General features: G+C 31.5%; 8 protein-coding genes across 8 annotated transcripts; 5 read left to right on the top strand and 3 right to left on the bottom strand.

The window, feature by feature from the left end:
* Window positions 1–336: 336 nt before the first annotated feature.
* BX663DRAFT_487059 (uncharacterized protein) lies at window positions 337–982 on the bottom strand (the record flags this gene model as incomplete). Its single annotated transcript, XM_051524714.1, has 3 exons — window positions 337–459; window positions 517–627; window positions 701–982. 3 exons carry the CDS (start codon window positions 980–982, stop codon window positions 337–339), a joined length of 516 nt encoding a protein of 171 aa, XP_051382258.1.
* Window positions 983–2,207: 1,225 nt separating this feature from the next.
* Window positions 2,208–5,521, top strand: BX663DRAFT_455931 (Metallo-peptidase family M12-domain-containing protein). The gene is made up of 9 exons (XM_051523849.1): window positions 2,208–2,416; window positions 2,478–2,835; window positions 2,893–3,633; window positions 3,706–3,776; window positions 3,855–3,950; window positions 4,040–4,237; window positions 4,322–4,463; window positions 4,549–4,946; window positions 5,009–5,521. The coding sequence occupies exons 1-9, from the start codon at window positions 2,344–2,346 to the stop codon at window positions 5,497–5,499; spliced, it is 2,568 nt and encodes an 855-aa protein (XP_051382257.1). The 5' UTR covers window positions 2,208–2,343; the 3' UTR covers window positions 5,500–5,521.
* Window positions 5,522–6,329: 808 nt separating this feature from the next.
* BX663DRAFT_436007 (uncharacterized protein) lies at window positions 6,330–6,479 on the top strand (the record flags this gene model as incomplete). The annotated part of the gene is made up of 1 exon (XM_051523153.1): window positions 6,330–6,479. One exon carries the CDS (start codon window positions 6,330–6,332, stop codon window positions 6,477–6,479), a length of 150 nt encoding a protein of 49 aa, XP_051382256.1.
* Window positions 6,480–6,934: 455 nt separating this feature from the next.
* BX663DRAFT_455928 (P-loop containing nucleoside triphosphate hydrolase protein) lies at window positions 6,935–9,783 on the top strand. The gene is made up of 5 exons (XM_051523848.1): window positions 6,935–7,112; window positions 7,170–7,251; window positions 7,311–7,330; window positions 7,409–8,121; window positions 8,209–9,783. The coding sequence occupies exons 1-5, from the start codon at window positions 6,992–6,994 to the stop codon at window positions 9,646–9,648; spliced, it is 2,376 nt and encodes a 791-aa protein (XP_051382255.1). The 5' UTR covers window positions 6,935–6,991; the 3' UTR covers window positions 9,649–9,783.
* BX663DRAFT_512314 (uncharacterized protein) lies at window positions 9,711–10,475 on the bottom strand. The gene is made up of 3 exons (XM_051527994.1): window positions 10,430–10,475; window positions 10,218–10,303; window positions 9,711–10,159 (listed from the first exon to the last, which is right to left on the bottom strand). Exons 1-3 carry the CDS (start codon window positions 10,461–10,463, stop codon window positions 9,779–9,781), a joined length of 501 nt encoding a protein of 166 aa, XP_051382254.1. The 5' UTR covers window positions 10,464–10,475; the 3' UTR covers window positions 9,711–9,778.
* A 574-nt stretch (window positions 10,476–11,049) lies between these two features.
* BX663DRAFT_561823 (uncharacterized protein) lies at window positions 11,050–12,264 on the top strand (the record flags this gene model as incomplete). Its single annotated transcript, XM_051531947.1, has 3 exons — window positions 11,050–11,193; window positions 11,260–12,154; window positions 12,212–12,264. The coding sequence occupies 3 exons, from the start codon at window positions 11,050–11,052 to the stop codon at window positions 12,262–12,264; spliced, it is 1,092 nt and encodes a 363-aa protein (XP_051382253.1).
* A 323-nt stretch (window positions 12,265–12,587) lies between these two features.
* Window positions 12,588–15,139, bottom strand: BX663DRAFT_487054 (uncharacterized protein; the record flags this gene model as incomplete). The annotated part of the gene is made up of 6 exons (XM_051524713.1): window positions 12,588–13,973; window positions 14,051–14,619; window positions 14,710–14,743; window positions 14,813–14,824; window positions 14,900–15,030; window positions 15,085–15,139. 6 exons carry the CDS (start codon window positions 15,137–15,139, stop codon window positions 12,588–12,590), a joined length of 2,187 nt encoding a protein of 728 aa, XP_051382252.1.
* A 258-nt stretch (window positions 15,140–15,397) lies between these two features.
* On the top strand, window positions 15,398–16,218 carry BX663DRAFT_531558 (HSP20-like chaperone; the record flags this gene model as incomplete). Its single annotated transcript, XM_051530388.1, has 4 exons — window positions 15,398–15,510; window positions 15,582–15,714; window positions 15,794–16,009; window positions 16,093–16,218. The coding sequence occupies 4 exons, from the start codon at window positions 15,398–15,400 to the stop codon at window positions 16,216–16,218; spliced, it is 588 nt and encodes a 195-aa protein (XP_051382251.1).
* Window positions 16,219–16,286: the final 68 nt, after the last annotated feature.

The following is a 16,286-nucleotide window of genomic DNA, read 5'->3' as shown; positions in this document are numbered from 1 at the left end:
TTTTTTTTTTTTTTTTTTTTTTTTTTTAAATTAGCATCTTCTAATGTTGCAATTAGTGACCTTTACCAAACAGTGCATAGAGTGTGGATATGTGCTTCTCAAAAATTTAAAAATAACATTATAACTTCGACATTATGATGGCACCCATTAAAACATCATATATCATTGACTTCTGCGTCTAGTTGTTGCACAAGAAGTCTGCCTAGGTGTTTCTTATTTGTACATCTCATTATGAAATTGTTGAAAAAATGAATAAATTTGATTGGAACTTTTATTAGAATGAAGGAGAAGGGGGAGGGGAAGAAAGGATTTTAGGTACAGAATCTAAACGCAAATTCACTTAATAAGGTACGGGCATTTGAGTACATCTTTCAATTCTACTGCATCAGAGTCCATCGAATCTTCTAACTGCGAGTTGCTACTTATAAGAATTTTATCCTTCATCAGATCATACACACCCTAATAAAAAAAAAGAGTATCATCACTGTTACCTATAGTGAAGTGTGTATCATCTACTACAGAGAAAACCAAATCCCCTAAGCCAATATTCATGCAAACGTAATGCAAGAGTTGCTCCAAATTCAATAGCAGTTTCATAATATCTGTTAATTCCTTCTCAAACCATCTCTAGAAAAAAAGGGAGTAAGCATTATTTATCATCAGCACAGAACTTGTCTTCCTTTAATTCTTCTTCCATTACTTCTATACATTTCAAGAAGTCAGTAGTAATATCACATGAAATATTAAACAGCGAGTTTTCACTTATAGTGTTAGATGTTAAGTGTCCGAAATAATTGCTTTCTGACATCAACCTACTTATGGCCAACTGCAAGTATTTGCCACTTTTTGGTAGTTGTAATTGCCATAGACAGTCATCGGTGAATATCACATAAGTAATTGAAGTGGTACCTTTTTTTTTTCCATTGTCCTTTTTAACTTGTATAGATTTTACTTGGATACATTTATCAAGAATGGCTTTCATGCCATTCGAGTTCAGATTACCAAGTGTTGTACCTCCAAGGAAGATGTATTGTTCAGATATATAATATGCTGTCGCAGTCTGATATCAATTAATAATTCAACTATCATTAGAATAAGGTAGCTACAGTTAATTACCCCAAATTAAAAGTATCTGGACAAATAATATAAAAGAAGGGATACGATTTCAACCTATCTATATACTTTATTAACAAAGATGTATTCCCAGGAAACAAAGATAAAGTCACAACAGAAGATTAGATCAGATCAGAAAAAAGACTACAAGTGATTAATCAGATAATGACTATTCGAAGATAATTAAAAACCTAATTCTTACTCTCTTTTTATTAAAGAGTATTTAACATATATAAATTTATCTAAGATGCGATTTGCTGATGGAAGTAATTAAGAATAGTACTAATCAAAGCTTAGTTCCTAATAAAGACAGCATCTATCCAATAACACTATAAATTATTGTTTTCTTTGTTTATTAAAGATGTTCAAATATATAGCTTGAATCGAGTTGAATATACTGTTCTTATATATTTTGATCCGGGTATTGTAACTTGTAAACAACTAGTATTGGTGTGTCTTAATATTAAGCTATATACAAACATTTATTGATATCTATTATGTCTGGTTAATATATCTAGTTATGAGGGCTAGATCACATATAAATGTATTAATAATATCTATTGTTGTAATTAAAGCTACTCATACGTTAACTGAAATGTTCGGCTTCCCCTAAATACATCAAATCTGTCCCTCTATGCACTTTGTTCTGATTTTATTGTATTTGTTTGCTGATTCAGTCCAAGTCAATGAATGTAACCAATTGAGATATACCTTGGCAAATTTCTTGTATAGCAATTAAGTAAAGAGACCAATTATATGGGGAGGGATGTTTGACTGGGTGCCTTTGTAATGACAAAACCTTCTCCCATTTTATTCGGAAATTTTTAAGAAAAAAAAAAACACTTATTCAATTCTGTGAGTTGTATGTCAAAGGCTGCTAATTAAATTTCAAAGGACGCCAAGGATATGTAAAAAAACCAGTAGTGTTTCCCCTCCCCTCCATTTCTGTACACATCTCTCTCTCTCTCTCTCTCTCTCTCTCTCTCTCTCTCTCTCTCTCTCTCTCTCTCTCTCTCTCTCTCTCTCTCTCTCTCTCTCTCTCTCTCTCTCTCTCTCTCTCTCTCTCTCTCTCTCTCTCTCTCTCTCTCTCTCTCTCTCTTCTTTTTTTATTTTTTTTTATACCCTAACGTATATACAAATACCTTTTCATTACAAAATTTAGTCATTTTTCTATTTATTAAAAATTACAAAAAAAGGAATGCTAAGAGCTTATTACTATTGCAGCTTATAATGTTTCTTCTTTATCCAGGAACATACTTTTATATAATATTAGCTTTTCTTTTTCTTGTTGATCAAGTAATAGGTATTAATTATATATTATTTCTTGATGCATCACAATTAAAATATAATTTTATTATGAATAGTAACAGCATCACAATTACCTTCGAAATTAAATAAAGTTGAAATTATACATGATCCAACCATTCATGTTTTAATGGGGAACAAGCCTAGGAAACGAGACAAATCTGCAACCTTAGAAAATAATGATGATTTCTTATTTTCCTTTTCTGCTTTTAATACATACATTCAGCTTCAACTATTTCCCAATTTTGATCTCTTTCATCCTGATGCTCAAATTATTCTATTTAACCATACTAAGATAACCGAAACGGAAAGAATGATACCTGATGAGTATTTTGTATTTAAGGGACATATTAAAAACCAACCTCATAACTGGGCTCGAATCATATTTCGACAAGATATCACACTAACTAATTCACCGTAAGAAAAAAAAAAAAGGCTATATATATAATATTGATTCCTTTTTTTTTGGTATAGAAGTTCATACCCAATATTTGAAGGAGCATTCATGTTTGATTCAGATATATATCATATTAAGACTTCTAAAAACTATCATCTTTCAAAAAGGACAGATGATCCCGAAGTTAATACTACAAAGATGATTATTTATAGAGACTCAGATCAAGTTACAAATCATTTCGAAAAACGTATATTTCAAGTAAATAACAAAATAGATAGTATATGTGCCATGGAAGAGATGGCTTATAATCGACGTATGGCAGGAACTCATACTGCACCAATTCTACCCGCTATTATAAATACTTCGTTATCAAGTTTATGGGAAAAACGAACTGATGTATCCTTCTTCAATACTTTAATTGAATCGTCTTCGAATATGGACATTATAGCAACACAGGGATGCCCTACAGCAAGAAAGATTGCCTATATGGGTGCTGCTGCAGATTGCTCCTACGTTTTATCATATGGTAGCATTCGTTATGCAAAACTACAAATAATTAATGATTGGAACGTTGCCTCTGCTGTTTATGAAAGGACATTTAATGTTTCATTAGGTCTAATTTATTTACAGATATCTGTACCTGAATGTCCATCTTCAACAACTACTCATCTTAATAATAGAAAAAAATCTGTGATGGCTTGGAATCAAGCATGTTCAAGCCATTATACTATTAATGACCGTCTAAGTGACTTTAGTCTCTGGAGAGGCAATAAAGGAGATGATGGAGCAGCACTTTGGCATCTCATGACAAAATGCTCGTAAATTATATATATATATATATATTTTTTCTATTTTTCACTATTCCATATTAATATATATGTATACGTTAGAACGGGTGTAAAAGTAGGTATTGCTTGGTTAGGTCAGCTATGTGAAACTCAAGTATCACAGCAGGTAGAAGGTAAAGAATAGAACAAAAAAAAATATAGATAGTTATTTAGTATATGAACGATATATGCTTATAGAATAATTCTATAAGATGATGGAACATTTGAATGGGTTTCAGGAACAGGAGTATCATCTATAACAAGGGATGAATGGAAAGTAGTTGCACATGAAATTGGTCATGGGTTTGGTAAGTAATTCATTCTACAAGTTCCCAATCTTCATGTTAATAATAAATCAATATGTGTCTCCAAAAAAAAAAAAAAAAAAAAAAAAAAGGCGCTATTCATGACTGTACTGCAAAAATGTGTCCTTGTCATGGAGAATGCGGTTGCTGTCCATTAAGTAACACGGTTTGTAGTGCAGGAGAAGCTTATATAATGAATCCTACCAGTAATGTAACAACTAATGATTTTAGTCCATGCTCTATATCAGATATTTGTAATACTCTTCCTAATATTGGTTATTGCTTGAAATGTAAGTAAGCTACAAATATAAGAGCACACAAAATAATATTTCATTATTGACGTTTCTTTCTCTCTCTCTCTCTCTTTTTTTTAGCACCTGACTTGCGTGTTGGAGGTACATTTTCGCTTTGTGGTAATGGAATATTAGAGCCTGGGGAGGAATGTGATTCTGGATTAATAGATAGTGAGTGCTGTTATGCAAGAACATGTAAATTGAAACCAAATGCTATATGCGAGTAATACAATAATGATACATACATACATACATACATACATACACATATATATTTAAAGTAAATTATAACTTATCATATATAATAGTGATTATAGTCATCAATGCTGTTTGAAATGTGCAATAGCATCCAAAGAAACTGTTTGTAGACCTAGTGTATCTGAGTGTGATCGAACTGAATACTGTACTGGTAAATCCAGTCAATGTCCAATAGATGAATATAGTGAAGATGGAACAAGCTGTGCAAACGGGACAATGAAATGTGCTTCAGGAATTTGTACTTCACGAGATCAACAATGTATGGCACGAGGGCTTCGACAAAATATTAGTGAGCAATGCTCATTCCAGCAAGATTCATGTTTAATTAGCTGTTCAGATCCCAAAGAACCGAATAATTGTTTAATGTTAAGTGGTATATTTCTAGATGGAACTGAATGTGGATTAGCAGGATTTTGTAAAGGAGGAGTCTGCATTGGTACTGGGCCTTGTAAGTATTACAAAAATAATCATATACTATACAATGCATCTTATTCTCTGTTGAATCCATAGTGAACACCATAAAGGCATGGACTGCGAAGAATAAATCAATTGCAATTCCAATATATATATTTAGTAGTCTTGGCATATTATTAATCTTGGGTTGGATTATTTGGTTCATAAGAAGAAGATATAAACGAAAGAATAAAATGTTATTATTTACAACAACCTCGGAAAAGGATAAAAATTCAAGACCCAATTCATTCTCACTTGGTTTTGAAAATAATAGCAAAATAGCGGACAGACATTTATCAATCGTAAAAAACAGTTCAACTACTGCAGTTATAAACATGAATAATAACGACTTATTACAGCAAAACCAGCAAATAGCAACTACTAATAATAATAATAATATTAATATTAATAATAATAATACAACCCTAATGTTTGGATCATTTTTAGCAAAAAATGATGATAATATCGATAGTGATGATGGAATTGAGTTAGATCACTTTTCACTACCGAAGAAGAAAGATAATATTTGGACGTCGAGTCTTAAATAAAACTTGATAATAAATACTAAGCTACTTTTTATTCTTTTCATCTTTGTTAAAACTAATTATTAAAAACACAAGATGCATGTCTTTATCTTCAAGATGATATTTTATTTCAATAAACTACAGAATTTGAGTTACTTTGAATAAATAATGATCCTATTCCAATCAAACTGGATAGTCTTCTTGATACTTCAGCACTAATTCAACAGAATGATAATAAAGCAATAAAGATCATGAACCAAATTGGTGGTTAATTCCAAAGTACCTGATCGCTTACTTTCTCTACGCTTCTACATTCAAACAGTACAATCTCAGTTGAAATACAGATTCACTATTAATATTCTGAATAACAACCATATCAAAAAAAAAAATAATGAAATTCTGTCAAAATAATTGTATTCGCTGTATATTTGGCGGTTTATCCCGATCTTCAGCCAAAGTAATGCTTTATCTTGTTCAATAGCAGATCAAATCTCAATTTTACAACCAAAATTTCTCCTTTGTTCACCGGGAGCTACGTTAAAGTACTTTATTACAACATCTATTGCTACATATTGAGACCTCTACCCAGCCAACCACAATGACATGAACTCACAAAGTGTTCCCTATGGCATTTATGTACTTCTGTATTAAATACTCTAGATCGTCGTGCTTTTAAGCAGCTTTGTCAACAATTTTTACAAGAAAGTTTTGATCGCCTTTGCAACAATATCGATTCCAAACTAATCTCAGCTTGCTGCCCTTCTTTGGAACAGGATCCAATACTATGGTTACCAATGACCCACAATGAGTGCAAATCGAGTCCTTGCTTGGCTTCCAGATGGTGTCCCTCAGTCATGTTTTTTTTTCTTATTTTCATTCCAGATGAGAACTTTACTTGTGAATACTTGATTCAATGTCTTTCTATGCACTGTCGACTTAGCATACCTCTAACCATTGATGATCTGATTTCCCTTTTTTTTTTTCCGTTAACCAATTGCCTTTAAAGAAACCAAAGTCCTCGCAACTAACTTTTCCTTGGTTAGTTTGCTGGCCAACAAATCTGTATTATTCTACATGAAAATAGCTTATCTGTTTCATCAAACACTTCCTCCTCCTTCTTCCGTTAATTCTGGTATGAAGCTGATGTATTAATGGACTAGTATATGTATCCTATTTCTGAGTTCTTTTTTTTTCTGCCTTTTTCCCTCTTGTCACTTGAGATGTTTCATTTTTTTTTTTTTTTTTTTTTTTTTTTTTTTTTTTTTTTTTTTTTTTTTTGGACCTAATTAGGGCAATACAGCATAATAAAATTGCTACGTGCTCATTGGGCATTTTTATTTTACTTTAATTTCATAGTATGCGCTTTTTGGATTTTGATGTTTTCTCAGTTTTGGAACTCCTTTTTTTTTTTTTACTAGTATTCAAACGTTGAAAAGCAAAATAGAGAATTCAATTGCCTTTTTTATTTTATTTTATTTTTTTTATTTATCTTATTTTTTTTTTTCCATTCGGCTCAATGAGATCAAATAATGATCGTATTCGAGAACAAAGAGAAAGTCTTCCAACTTTTGATTACAAGAATGAATTAATTGACGCAATCCGTGAATATAACATTCTAGTTGTGATTGGTGAAACAGGTATAAAGAAAAAAAAACAATGTGATTTCTCTTTGTCTAATAAATTGAATGTAACAGGTTCTGGTAAAACCACACAGATCCCTCAGTACATTTTAGAGGAAATGTCTGAAATAAAAAAGATCGGTGTGACACAACCAAGGTAACATGTAAATCATTCCATTTCTTGTTTATTGTAGCTCATTGACTTTCTTTTCATAGACGAATTGCTGCAATTACAGGTAAAAATAAGTTTTATGCTCATCAAATGTATATTGTCTTGAAATAATAAACACACATACTCTTTCTCTCTTAACTAGTTGCTAAAAGGGTTAGTGAAGAACAAGATGTTCGGTTGGGATCAAAAATTGGCTACACCATTCGTTTTGACGATCGTACAACTGATTCAACTCAACTTAAATATATGACAGACGGTATACTATTACGTGAAGCTACTATGGATCCTAAACTTAGTCAATACGATGTGATTATTATTGATGAAGCGCATGAACGTACACTCGATACGGATGTTCTATTTGGTCTCCTGAAACAAACACACCAATTACGACCTGATCTCAAGATTCTTATCATGTCAGCTACACTGGATGTGACAAAGTTTTCTGATTTCTTTGGTGGTTGCCCCATCTTTGAAATTCCGGGAAGAACTTATCCTGTTGAAGTTGTGTACCCTTTATTAGATGCTTCTACAAAATCGATGGCTAGTTTAAAATCAGCTATGGTAGATCGTGCAGTTGAACAAGCTTGGAAAATTCATTGCCGCGAACCTAAAGGAGATATCTTGGTCTTTTTAACTGGACAGCAGGATATTGAACGTGCTTGTAAACAATTTTTAGAAAAGGAAAGAGGATGTAATTATCAACGAGAAGTGAGGTTTTATGATCATGGGAAAGGTGTATCAAGAGCTGTTGTTTATCCACTTTATGCTAGTTTAGAAACATATGATCAAAAAGCTGTTTTCGAATTACCTCGTGAAAATGAACGTAAAATTGTCTTTGCTACTAATGTCGCTCAGGTATATGAATAAAACTATAACTGTAAATAAATATGTATATATATATATATATATATATATATATTAACTAACACATGCTATGTGTAGACATCCGTTACCATTCCTGGTATTCGTTATGTTGTAGATTCAGGATTTGCAAAGGAGAAATCGTATGATCCTAATACTGGTATGGATGCTTTATTAGTGACAGAAATTAGTCAAGCTGCTGCAATTCAGCGCGCTGGTCGTGCTGGTCGTACAGCTCCTGGAAAGGCCTTTCGTCTCTATAGCGAGGAAAGTTTCGAACACATGCTGCCCAATACAATTCCCGAAATACAACGAAGTAGTTTAATGAGTACTGTTCTTTCACTAAAAACACTCAATATTGTAGATGTATTACATTTTGAATTCATTGATCCTCCTGAAGAGTCGCTTGTAAGAAACGCTCTGAAGCAGCTTTATTTATTAGGAGCTATTGATGAAAATGGAAGGATCACGAAATTAGGTCATCAAATGAGCAGTTTTCCTCTTTCTCCTCCTTTGGCTCGTATTTTGATTGCTTCTTCAATTGAGTACGGATGCAGCTATGAAGTCTTGATTATTGTTAGTATGATGGCAGGGGATCTTGAGTTATTTAAAACAGTTTCACCACAACAACGAAGACGAATACAAGGCAATGAAGATGAAGAGAATGAAGCCATTAGGGCTGAAGCTTGCAAGTTAAAATTTGCACATCATACAGGGGACCATATGACCTGTCTCAACGTTTGGCATGAATGGAAAAGACATGATAAAAGTAGACAATGGTGCAAAGAGAATTATATAAACCCTCGCGTGTTAGAAATGGCAGAAAACGTGAGATCACAATTAATAGATGTAATGGACAAACTTCATTTAAAAATCATACATGCACCTACTATTATCAATAAACATAAAAAGAAATCAAGCCATAAGCGGCGCCATGTAGGGGAAAATGAAAGTGGGGATAATCTAGATCCTGTGCCTATTCTAAAGTCCTTTTTGACAGGCTATTTTACGAATATTGCTAACAAAGGTGCTCATCGATCTGTTTTCTCACATTATTCACCAGACCAGCATCTAACGACATCTGAAGAAATTTCATCTACTGCCCTAGTTGCACTCTATTTACATCCTCAATGTGCACTTGCATCAGAACTATTAGATCGAAATAAAATCCAATATGCAGATTTAGATTGGGTTATGTATACTAACGTTACTTACACGAACAAAGCTGTCATGAAAGGTGTAAGTAAAATTGTATGGGACTGGGTAAAGCAAGGTGAAGGGCAATCACGTATCAAGAAATTACCACAGACACGATTAAATGGTGAAGGACAAGCGAGTACAGAAACACTGGATATAGAAGCAGAGGAAGAGTTGAAAAAGAAGAAATTAGAAGAAATACAAAAGAAAGAAGAATTTGAAGAACTTAAAAGAAAAGAAGAAGAAGAAAATAATAAGAGACGACGAGCAAAAGAAATTGACATGATTCGACAAAGAGCGTTAGCAAGAAGAAGACAAAAATAAAAATAAAGCAAAATTTATTTAGTTATCGTCTTGACAATATTCCAAGTATTTTATATCAATACTTTTTTTTTCTTTTTTCTTTTAAAAGCATACATAAAAGAAGAAGTCCTCTTTATAGCAAGTATCTGCTTTATTGATGGATTCCAACAATATTGTTATAAATTGACTCCCTTGTCTTCTTTGCATAAAATTCTTCTAATTTATCGGATTCTTTTCTAATTTCCTTTTCCAACTGCTTCCTTCGTTCTTCTTTCTTTTTTAAATAAGCTTCCTTTTCTTTGTAAAAGGGGCTGTTTCTTTTTTGATTCTGACAAGCTTCTACTGTTTGCAGCAAATTTTGAAGGATATCTTGTACTTGTTGCGTTTTGCTGGCTACTGTTTTAATCGTCACTGTTGACGATAGATGATTATCATCAGCTTGTTTGGTTGCATTAGAGAGTTTTGTTTCACATGTTGTTAATTGACTATAGGTTTTCGCTAATAAGTCTACAGTCATGAGATCATTTTTTGTCTATCAACAATTAAAAGTTAGGCAAATACTAAATAGATTCATTTATGATTTGTTTTACTTCAAATTGTTCAATGAATTCATTGATTTCTTCAGCTATCCTTTGTTGTGCTTGTTGAAAGAGTAATTTATCTAATTCTGAAGTGTCTATTTCATGTGATTATGTATTAGTTCTCTCTCTCTCTTTCTTTCTTTCTTTCTCTTTTTATATATTTATATATTAAGAAAAAAAATTGTTGCTTTGTGGTTTAAAAAAAAAAAAAAAAAGAATACCTGTGAATACTGTATCAGCTGAAAATTTAACCATTTTATATTTTTGCAATGAAGAAAAGCAAGAGAAACTGTGTTGAAATATAATAATTTTTTATGCTGTACATCGATTTTTTTTTTTTTTTTTTTTTTTTTTTTTTTTTTTTTTTTTTTATAAAATCTAAGCTGGCTTGGCTATTCTACTTATCCATCTTTTCTTAGATAATATAGCAATATATATGATCTTTACTACTATAAGTTTTTTCTATAAATATAGATAACAACGTACAGAAGTGTCACTACATATGATGCATATATATTATTACTATTATAATTAATAAGAATAGATATCTTTTAACTTGAACTACATTAATAAAAGGAACATAATATAGACTCCCTGTTACATGAAGCATTAGTCATTAGCTATCTATAATTAAATATTACACATATATATAGAAACGTCTATTTTATATGTTTATGCATATATATTATATATATTTATATATATATATATATATATATATATTGTCTGTATAGATTATTAAAAAAAAATACATCTCTTCTTCTTTCCATACTATCATTCATCATCTACCCTTCACATTCCTTTTCATATCCATTTCATGTCTAGTTGTTCAAAGAAAACCATGAATCAAGAACAAAATCATAACAAGCAGCAATTAACTAACACTGTTACTCGTATAGGAGCTTCTTCTTCTTCTTCTTCAGTAACACAACAAGCAAAACGATCAAGAGCTCCGATAGCCTGCTTTAGATGTCATCATAAAAAGGTAAATACATAATGAATAAAGAGAACAAAAAGACAAAAAAATTATATTAACATTTCTATATTATAGGTACGTTGTGATGGATTATATCCTAGTTGTTCTAGATGTGGGTCGACAGGTATCTTGTGTGCTTATCCTACTAGCAGAAGATCTCGAGCGACACAGCATACTGCAGTTAATATCGATCCTTATATTAATAATATATCTAATCTTGAAGATAGAATTCGACGTATTGAGTCTAATATGGAGAGCCAATATAATATGATTCAATCTATTCTTCATACAAACAATCAAGATACTGAGAAAGAGATATCTACTAAAACAAAGACGACATTACTGCTTCAAGAGATAGACTCCAAGATGTCACATACAGAACCAGAGATACAAGATTCAAAGTCTATTTTAGTTCAATTACGTCTTCATGAAGAACAAAGGATTCTAAAAAATAAAAGGAAAACAGTAGCAACTATAGATAAAAAGCTGATAAGTCCAAAGACTTTTAATAAAATAAAGAAAAGACAAAGGAATCATTGGACTGATCATGATGTGACTATCCCTACCACTACTACTACTACTACTCAAGATAACGCAACTTACTTTAGAGATATGATGACGATGAATCAAGATGATATAAATAGTATTTTATTTGAACAACAACAACAACAACAACAGCCTGATCATATACAATGGAATAATGATCCTACTGCTTTTTATACTTCTTTATTACCTACTAATAGTTTAATTCAACAAGAGACAACGTCGTCGTCGTCGTCGTCGTCGTCATCATCATTCATGATGAACCATAATACAAACAGTAGCCGTTTTTTAAATAGTCATATTGTTTCTTCGTCTTCTTCTCGTTCTTTATCCTCCAATATGATTAGCTCAACTGCTATATCAGCATCAAATATATCTTTTGTGAAAAGAGCCCTTACCACGGAAAGACCCTCTTCTACAGCTTCTTGTAATACTAATAACACTACTCACTCGTGTGATACCCCTCTGTTATTTACTATAATAGACGATGATGATAATAGTAATAGAACAACAGCAGATATACAAGATACTTTATAGTTAAGAATTGGAAAAAAAAAGACAGTAATAGTTAACAAACTAGTAGAATTATATGTACATACAAATACATATATCTGTATACATATATATTTGTATATAAATGTATACATTCATATATTTGTATATATAGAAGTAAATGAGCTCTATTACATAATACACATATATGTTATAAATAGTAATTGCATGATATTTATCATCTCACTTCTTACAAGATGACTTTTATTTTATATATTATACTCTTGATTTTATTCTTATTTATAATTTCAAGACATTACAAAGATGGTATCAGCTTTTGTTTTTTGTTTATTTTATTACAATGAATATTAATTACTGGTAGTAGTAGATGACTCATCATCATGTTGCTGCTGCTGCTGCTGCTTCTTTTTCATCCCCTCTAAAACTTCAATACGACGTAACATATGCCAGATAAAGTCCTTGTTCGTCCAATAAGAGAAATGAGCACGTAAGCCAATAAGATATTCATTAGCAATCATTGACATAACACTTTCAGGCTGTAAAACATAGTCCATACGTCTTTTCCCTGGTAGCAGCTTGTTTACCTCCATCTCTTCTTCAATATCTGTTTGTTTATCCTTCTCTTGAGCTTTTGTGTTTGTATGAGCAACAACTGTAGCATCTTGAGCTACATCTGCTTTAGACTCTCCTGGATTTGTAATTGCAGGGCCTGGTTTATTAAGCTCATTATCTAAATCTAACCAAATATTATTATTATTAGGATGTGTTGTTGATTTTTCATTTATCAAGTGATCTTCAACTTTCATGGATTCATCTTCTTCTTTCTTCTTCTTTCCTTCAAAAGAGTAGTCATACTTTTGATTATTAGGTTTTAGGAAAGGCTCTTTGTTGTCTTTATTCAATGTGGTTGTTATTATTCGACTTCGTTCATCTACAGAAACACCATCAATACCTAAGATCTCTACTAAATGATGTCTTGCCATCCTTGGTTCTGTTGTCTTTGTCTTTCGAAGCTTTAATCTTGTAGCTGGCTGCTGCTGCTGCTGCTGCTGCTGCTGCTGATCATTCTCTTGCCAATTTTTAGATATGAATTTATCCATCATAACAGAACCATCCGAGTTTTGTTCTAACGAAGAAGAGTATATGCTACTGCTATAATAGTCATCTTCTAAAGCATGAATCGTTTTAGACCTGATCGTCTTTGGTCGTCTTTTTCTTTTTTCATTCATAGACAGATTCTTTAGTGTTCTATCCAGGTCATCACGTAATGCTAACAATTGTTCTCTAGTCTGTATTGGATCCCAACATGTTGTTGCAACGGCAGCAGCAGCAGCAGCAGCAGCAATTATACTTTTATCATCATTGTCATCATCATCATCGGCAGCAGCAGCAGCAGCAACAGCATTTACTGAACCTACAATTGACTCTTGTTCTTTTGAAGAAGTAGAATCGACAATACCGCCCCCTTTCGAAAAGTATTGAAATAAAGAAGTCATAAATCCTAAAGAGGATGATGTCTTTTGTTCCTTTTGGTTATCTGCAGTTTCAGAAGTAGCATTATAAATTGTTTTTGCAGCCTTATTTTCTTGTTGTTTCCCTGAAAAAAAGGAAAAGAAACCTGTAGAGGGGAATGATGGAAAAGAGAAAGAGGGACCTATTGGGAATGATCTTTCTATTAATACAGCAGGTTTATCTATAAAGTAATCATTAAATAAAGGTTCAAATCGATAACCCTTTATTATTATTATTATTAGTAGACTGTATACATATACAAATATATATATATATATATTCTTGATGAGCCACATACCAATGGGTCAAAAGGATGAAAGATGTTTTCAAATTGAATATCATATTCAGGATGATAATATTTTGGATCTTGACCTCGAAAGACCAAGACTGCTCCAATAGGTGAACCTAATCCATAAAAATAATGTGGCTTAAAATCCAACTTTGAGAATTGGATGGTGTTCATGCTATTATACGCTTCCTTTTCTTCCCTAGTTTGTAATTCTCTTTGGTGTGATAAAATATCCCAAGTAATGATGCCACCTAAGGAATAACCCAGGATGATAATTTTCCCTTTAAAGTCAGGATGTTTAGAGATAAAGTTATGATATGACGTATTAAATAATTGAGTGACATTGTCAACAATCGTCTGGCCCCTCTCTTTAGAGAAATAAAAGAGAACGTCAGCAAGATAATCATTCTCGATAAGTCTAATAGTAGGTATTGATTTCAAAGTAATTTTGTTAAGAAGAGGGTCAACTTGATCATGGATATGTCGATGCCATTCAATGGGTATAAGCTCAATGCGTACATTATGATCTGGTATCTTGGCTTGTAATACTTGTCTAGTTGTTTCTTGCAAATTTTCAACTAACAAAGACAATTTTTTTTTATTTATTTAGATATATTTCATCTATTTAACTAACTATAAGTTGTTATATATATATATATATCTCTTACTGTGTTCATAAAAGTGACCATATTGTTCTGTTTGCTATATAATAAAATAAGAAAGAATACATGTCATTTATTTGCAAATTGGTAGTCGTGTTATCCATCATACCTGTCCAATACCCTAAACATGTAAAACAAAACAAAAAAATAGTCAAGTAACTGAATAGTACACAATGTTGGTCAGTTTATAACTTACGTGAATTACAAATATAACATGATCCACTGGCTTATCTGAATCAGATTCAATATCAGATTCAATAGATTGTTTACCACTGTTGTCATTCATCGTCGGTAACTCAGCATTTATACTCGGAATGTCATTGTCATCTATACAATATTTAAATATAGGCAGTCAGTTATTTTTATATTGATCTTTTATACCTATACTAGCAACAGATAAAGGTGGTGAAGGTACATAAGTGGCTTCAAAGAACATAATATAACAGATAAAGAAAGAAAAAAAAGGAAAGTTGTAAAAAAAAAAAAGATTATTCATTTTTAGATAAAATGAAATAATGGTTTTCCTTTTTTAGAAATTGATGCTCGGCAATGGTGGCATGAATGTTTAAAAAAAAAAAAAAAAAAAAAAAAAAAAAAAAAAAAAAAAAAAAAAAACTATTACATTATTATTTTGAGAAATTTTATTTTTCTTCTAGAAGATTCAATTTTTTTTTAACAAAAAAAAAAAAAAACTATGTCTGACGAACCTGTTGAAGGCTTATCTCCTGCTGAACGTGCAGCCAAAGAAGCTCAAGAAAAACTTGAAAAGCAAAAGGAAGAAGAGGAACAAGCCAAGTTGCCCTACACGTAAGTCAGAATTTACATTATTATTTTCTTTTTTAAATAATTTCTTTCTTTTTTTTTTTTTTTTCTACTAGTTGGAAACAAACATTACAAGATGTTGATATTACCATTTCAGTACCTAAAGGAACACGTGCTCGTGATTTAGACATTGTTTTAAAGAAAGATAAGCTTAAGGTTGCGCTTAAAGGTCAAACGGCCTTTATTGATGTAAGCGAAAAAGTGTACACTTTTTTTTTTTTTTTTTTTTTTTTTTTTTTCGTAATAGATATATTAATTCATTATATAGGGTGAATTAAGTCAAACAATTAAGGTTGATGATAGTACTTGGTCTGTGGATGATCAAAAAGAAGTTTTGATTCATTTAGAAAAAGTTAATCAAATGCAGTGGTGGGATAGTGTAATTAAAGGTGCACCTAAAATTAATACTCAAAAGATTCAACCTGAAAATTCCAAATTAAGCGATTTAGATGGAGAGACACGGGCAATGGTTGAAAAAATGATGGCAAGTTGCTTTTTTTTTTTTTTTTATTAATTATCATTATTATTATTGTGAATTATTAATTAACTTTGTTTTTGTAATAATAGTTCGATCAACGCCAAAAGGCAATGGGTAAACCTGACAGTGATGCATTAAAGAAACAACAAATGTTTGAAAATTTCAAGAAACAACATCCTGAATTAGATTTTAGTAAAGCAAAGTTTTCAGACTAATTAAATAAATAAGTGAGACAAAAAAAAAAGAAAAGTATTATGCTTGAATATAATGATTTAAAGAAAGG

The sequence above is a fragment of the Cokeromyces recurvatus genome (assembly GCF_025118155.1).
Source record: "Cokeromyces recurvatus strain NRRL 2243 chromosome Unknown BX663scaffold_15, whole genome shotgun sequence".
NCBI lineage: Eukaryota > Fungi > Mucoromycota > Mucoromycetes > Mucorales > Mucoraceae > Cokeromyces > Cokeromyces recurvatus.
The sequence above is the reverse complement of the archived record's forward strand: the minus strand, read 5'-3'. Positions and strand labels throughout refer to the sequence as shown.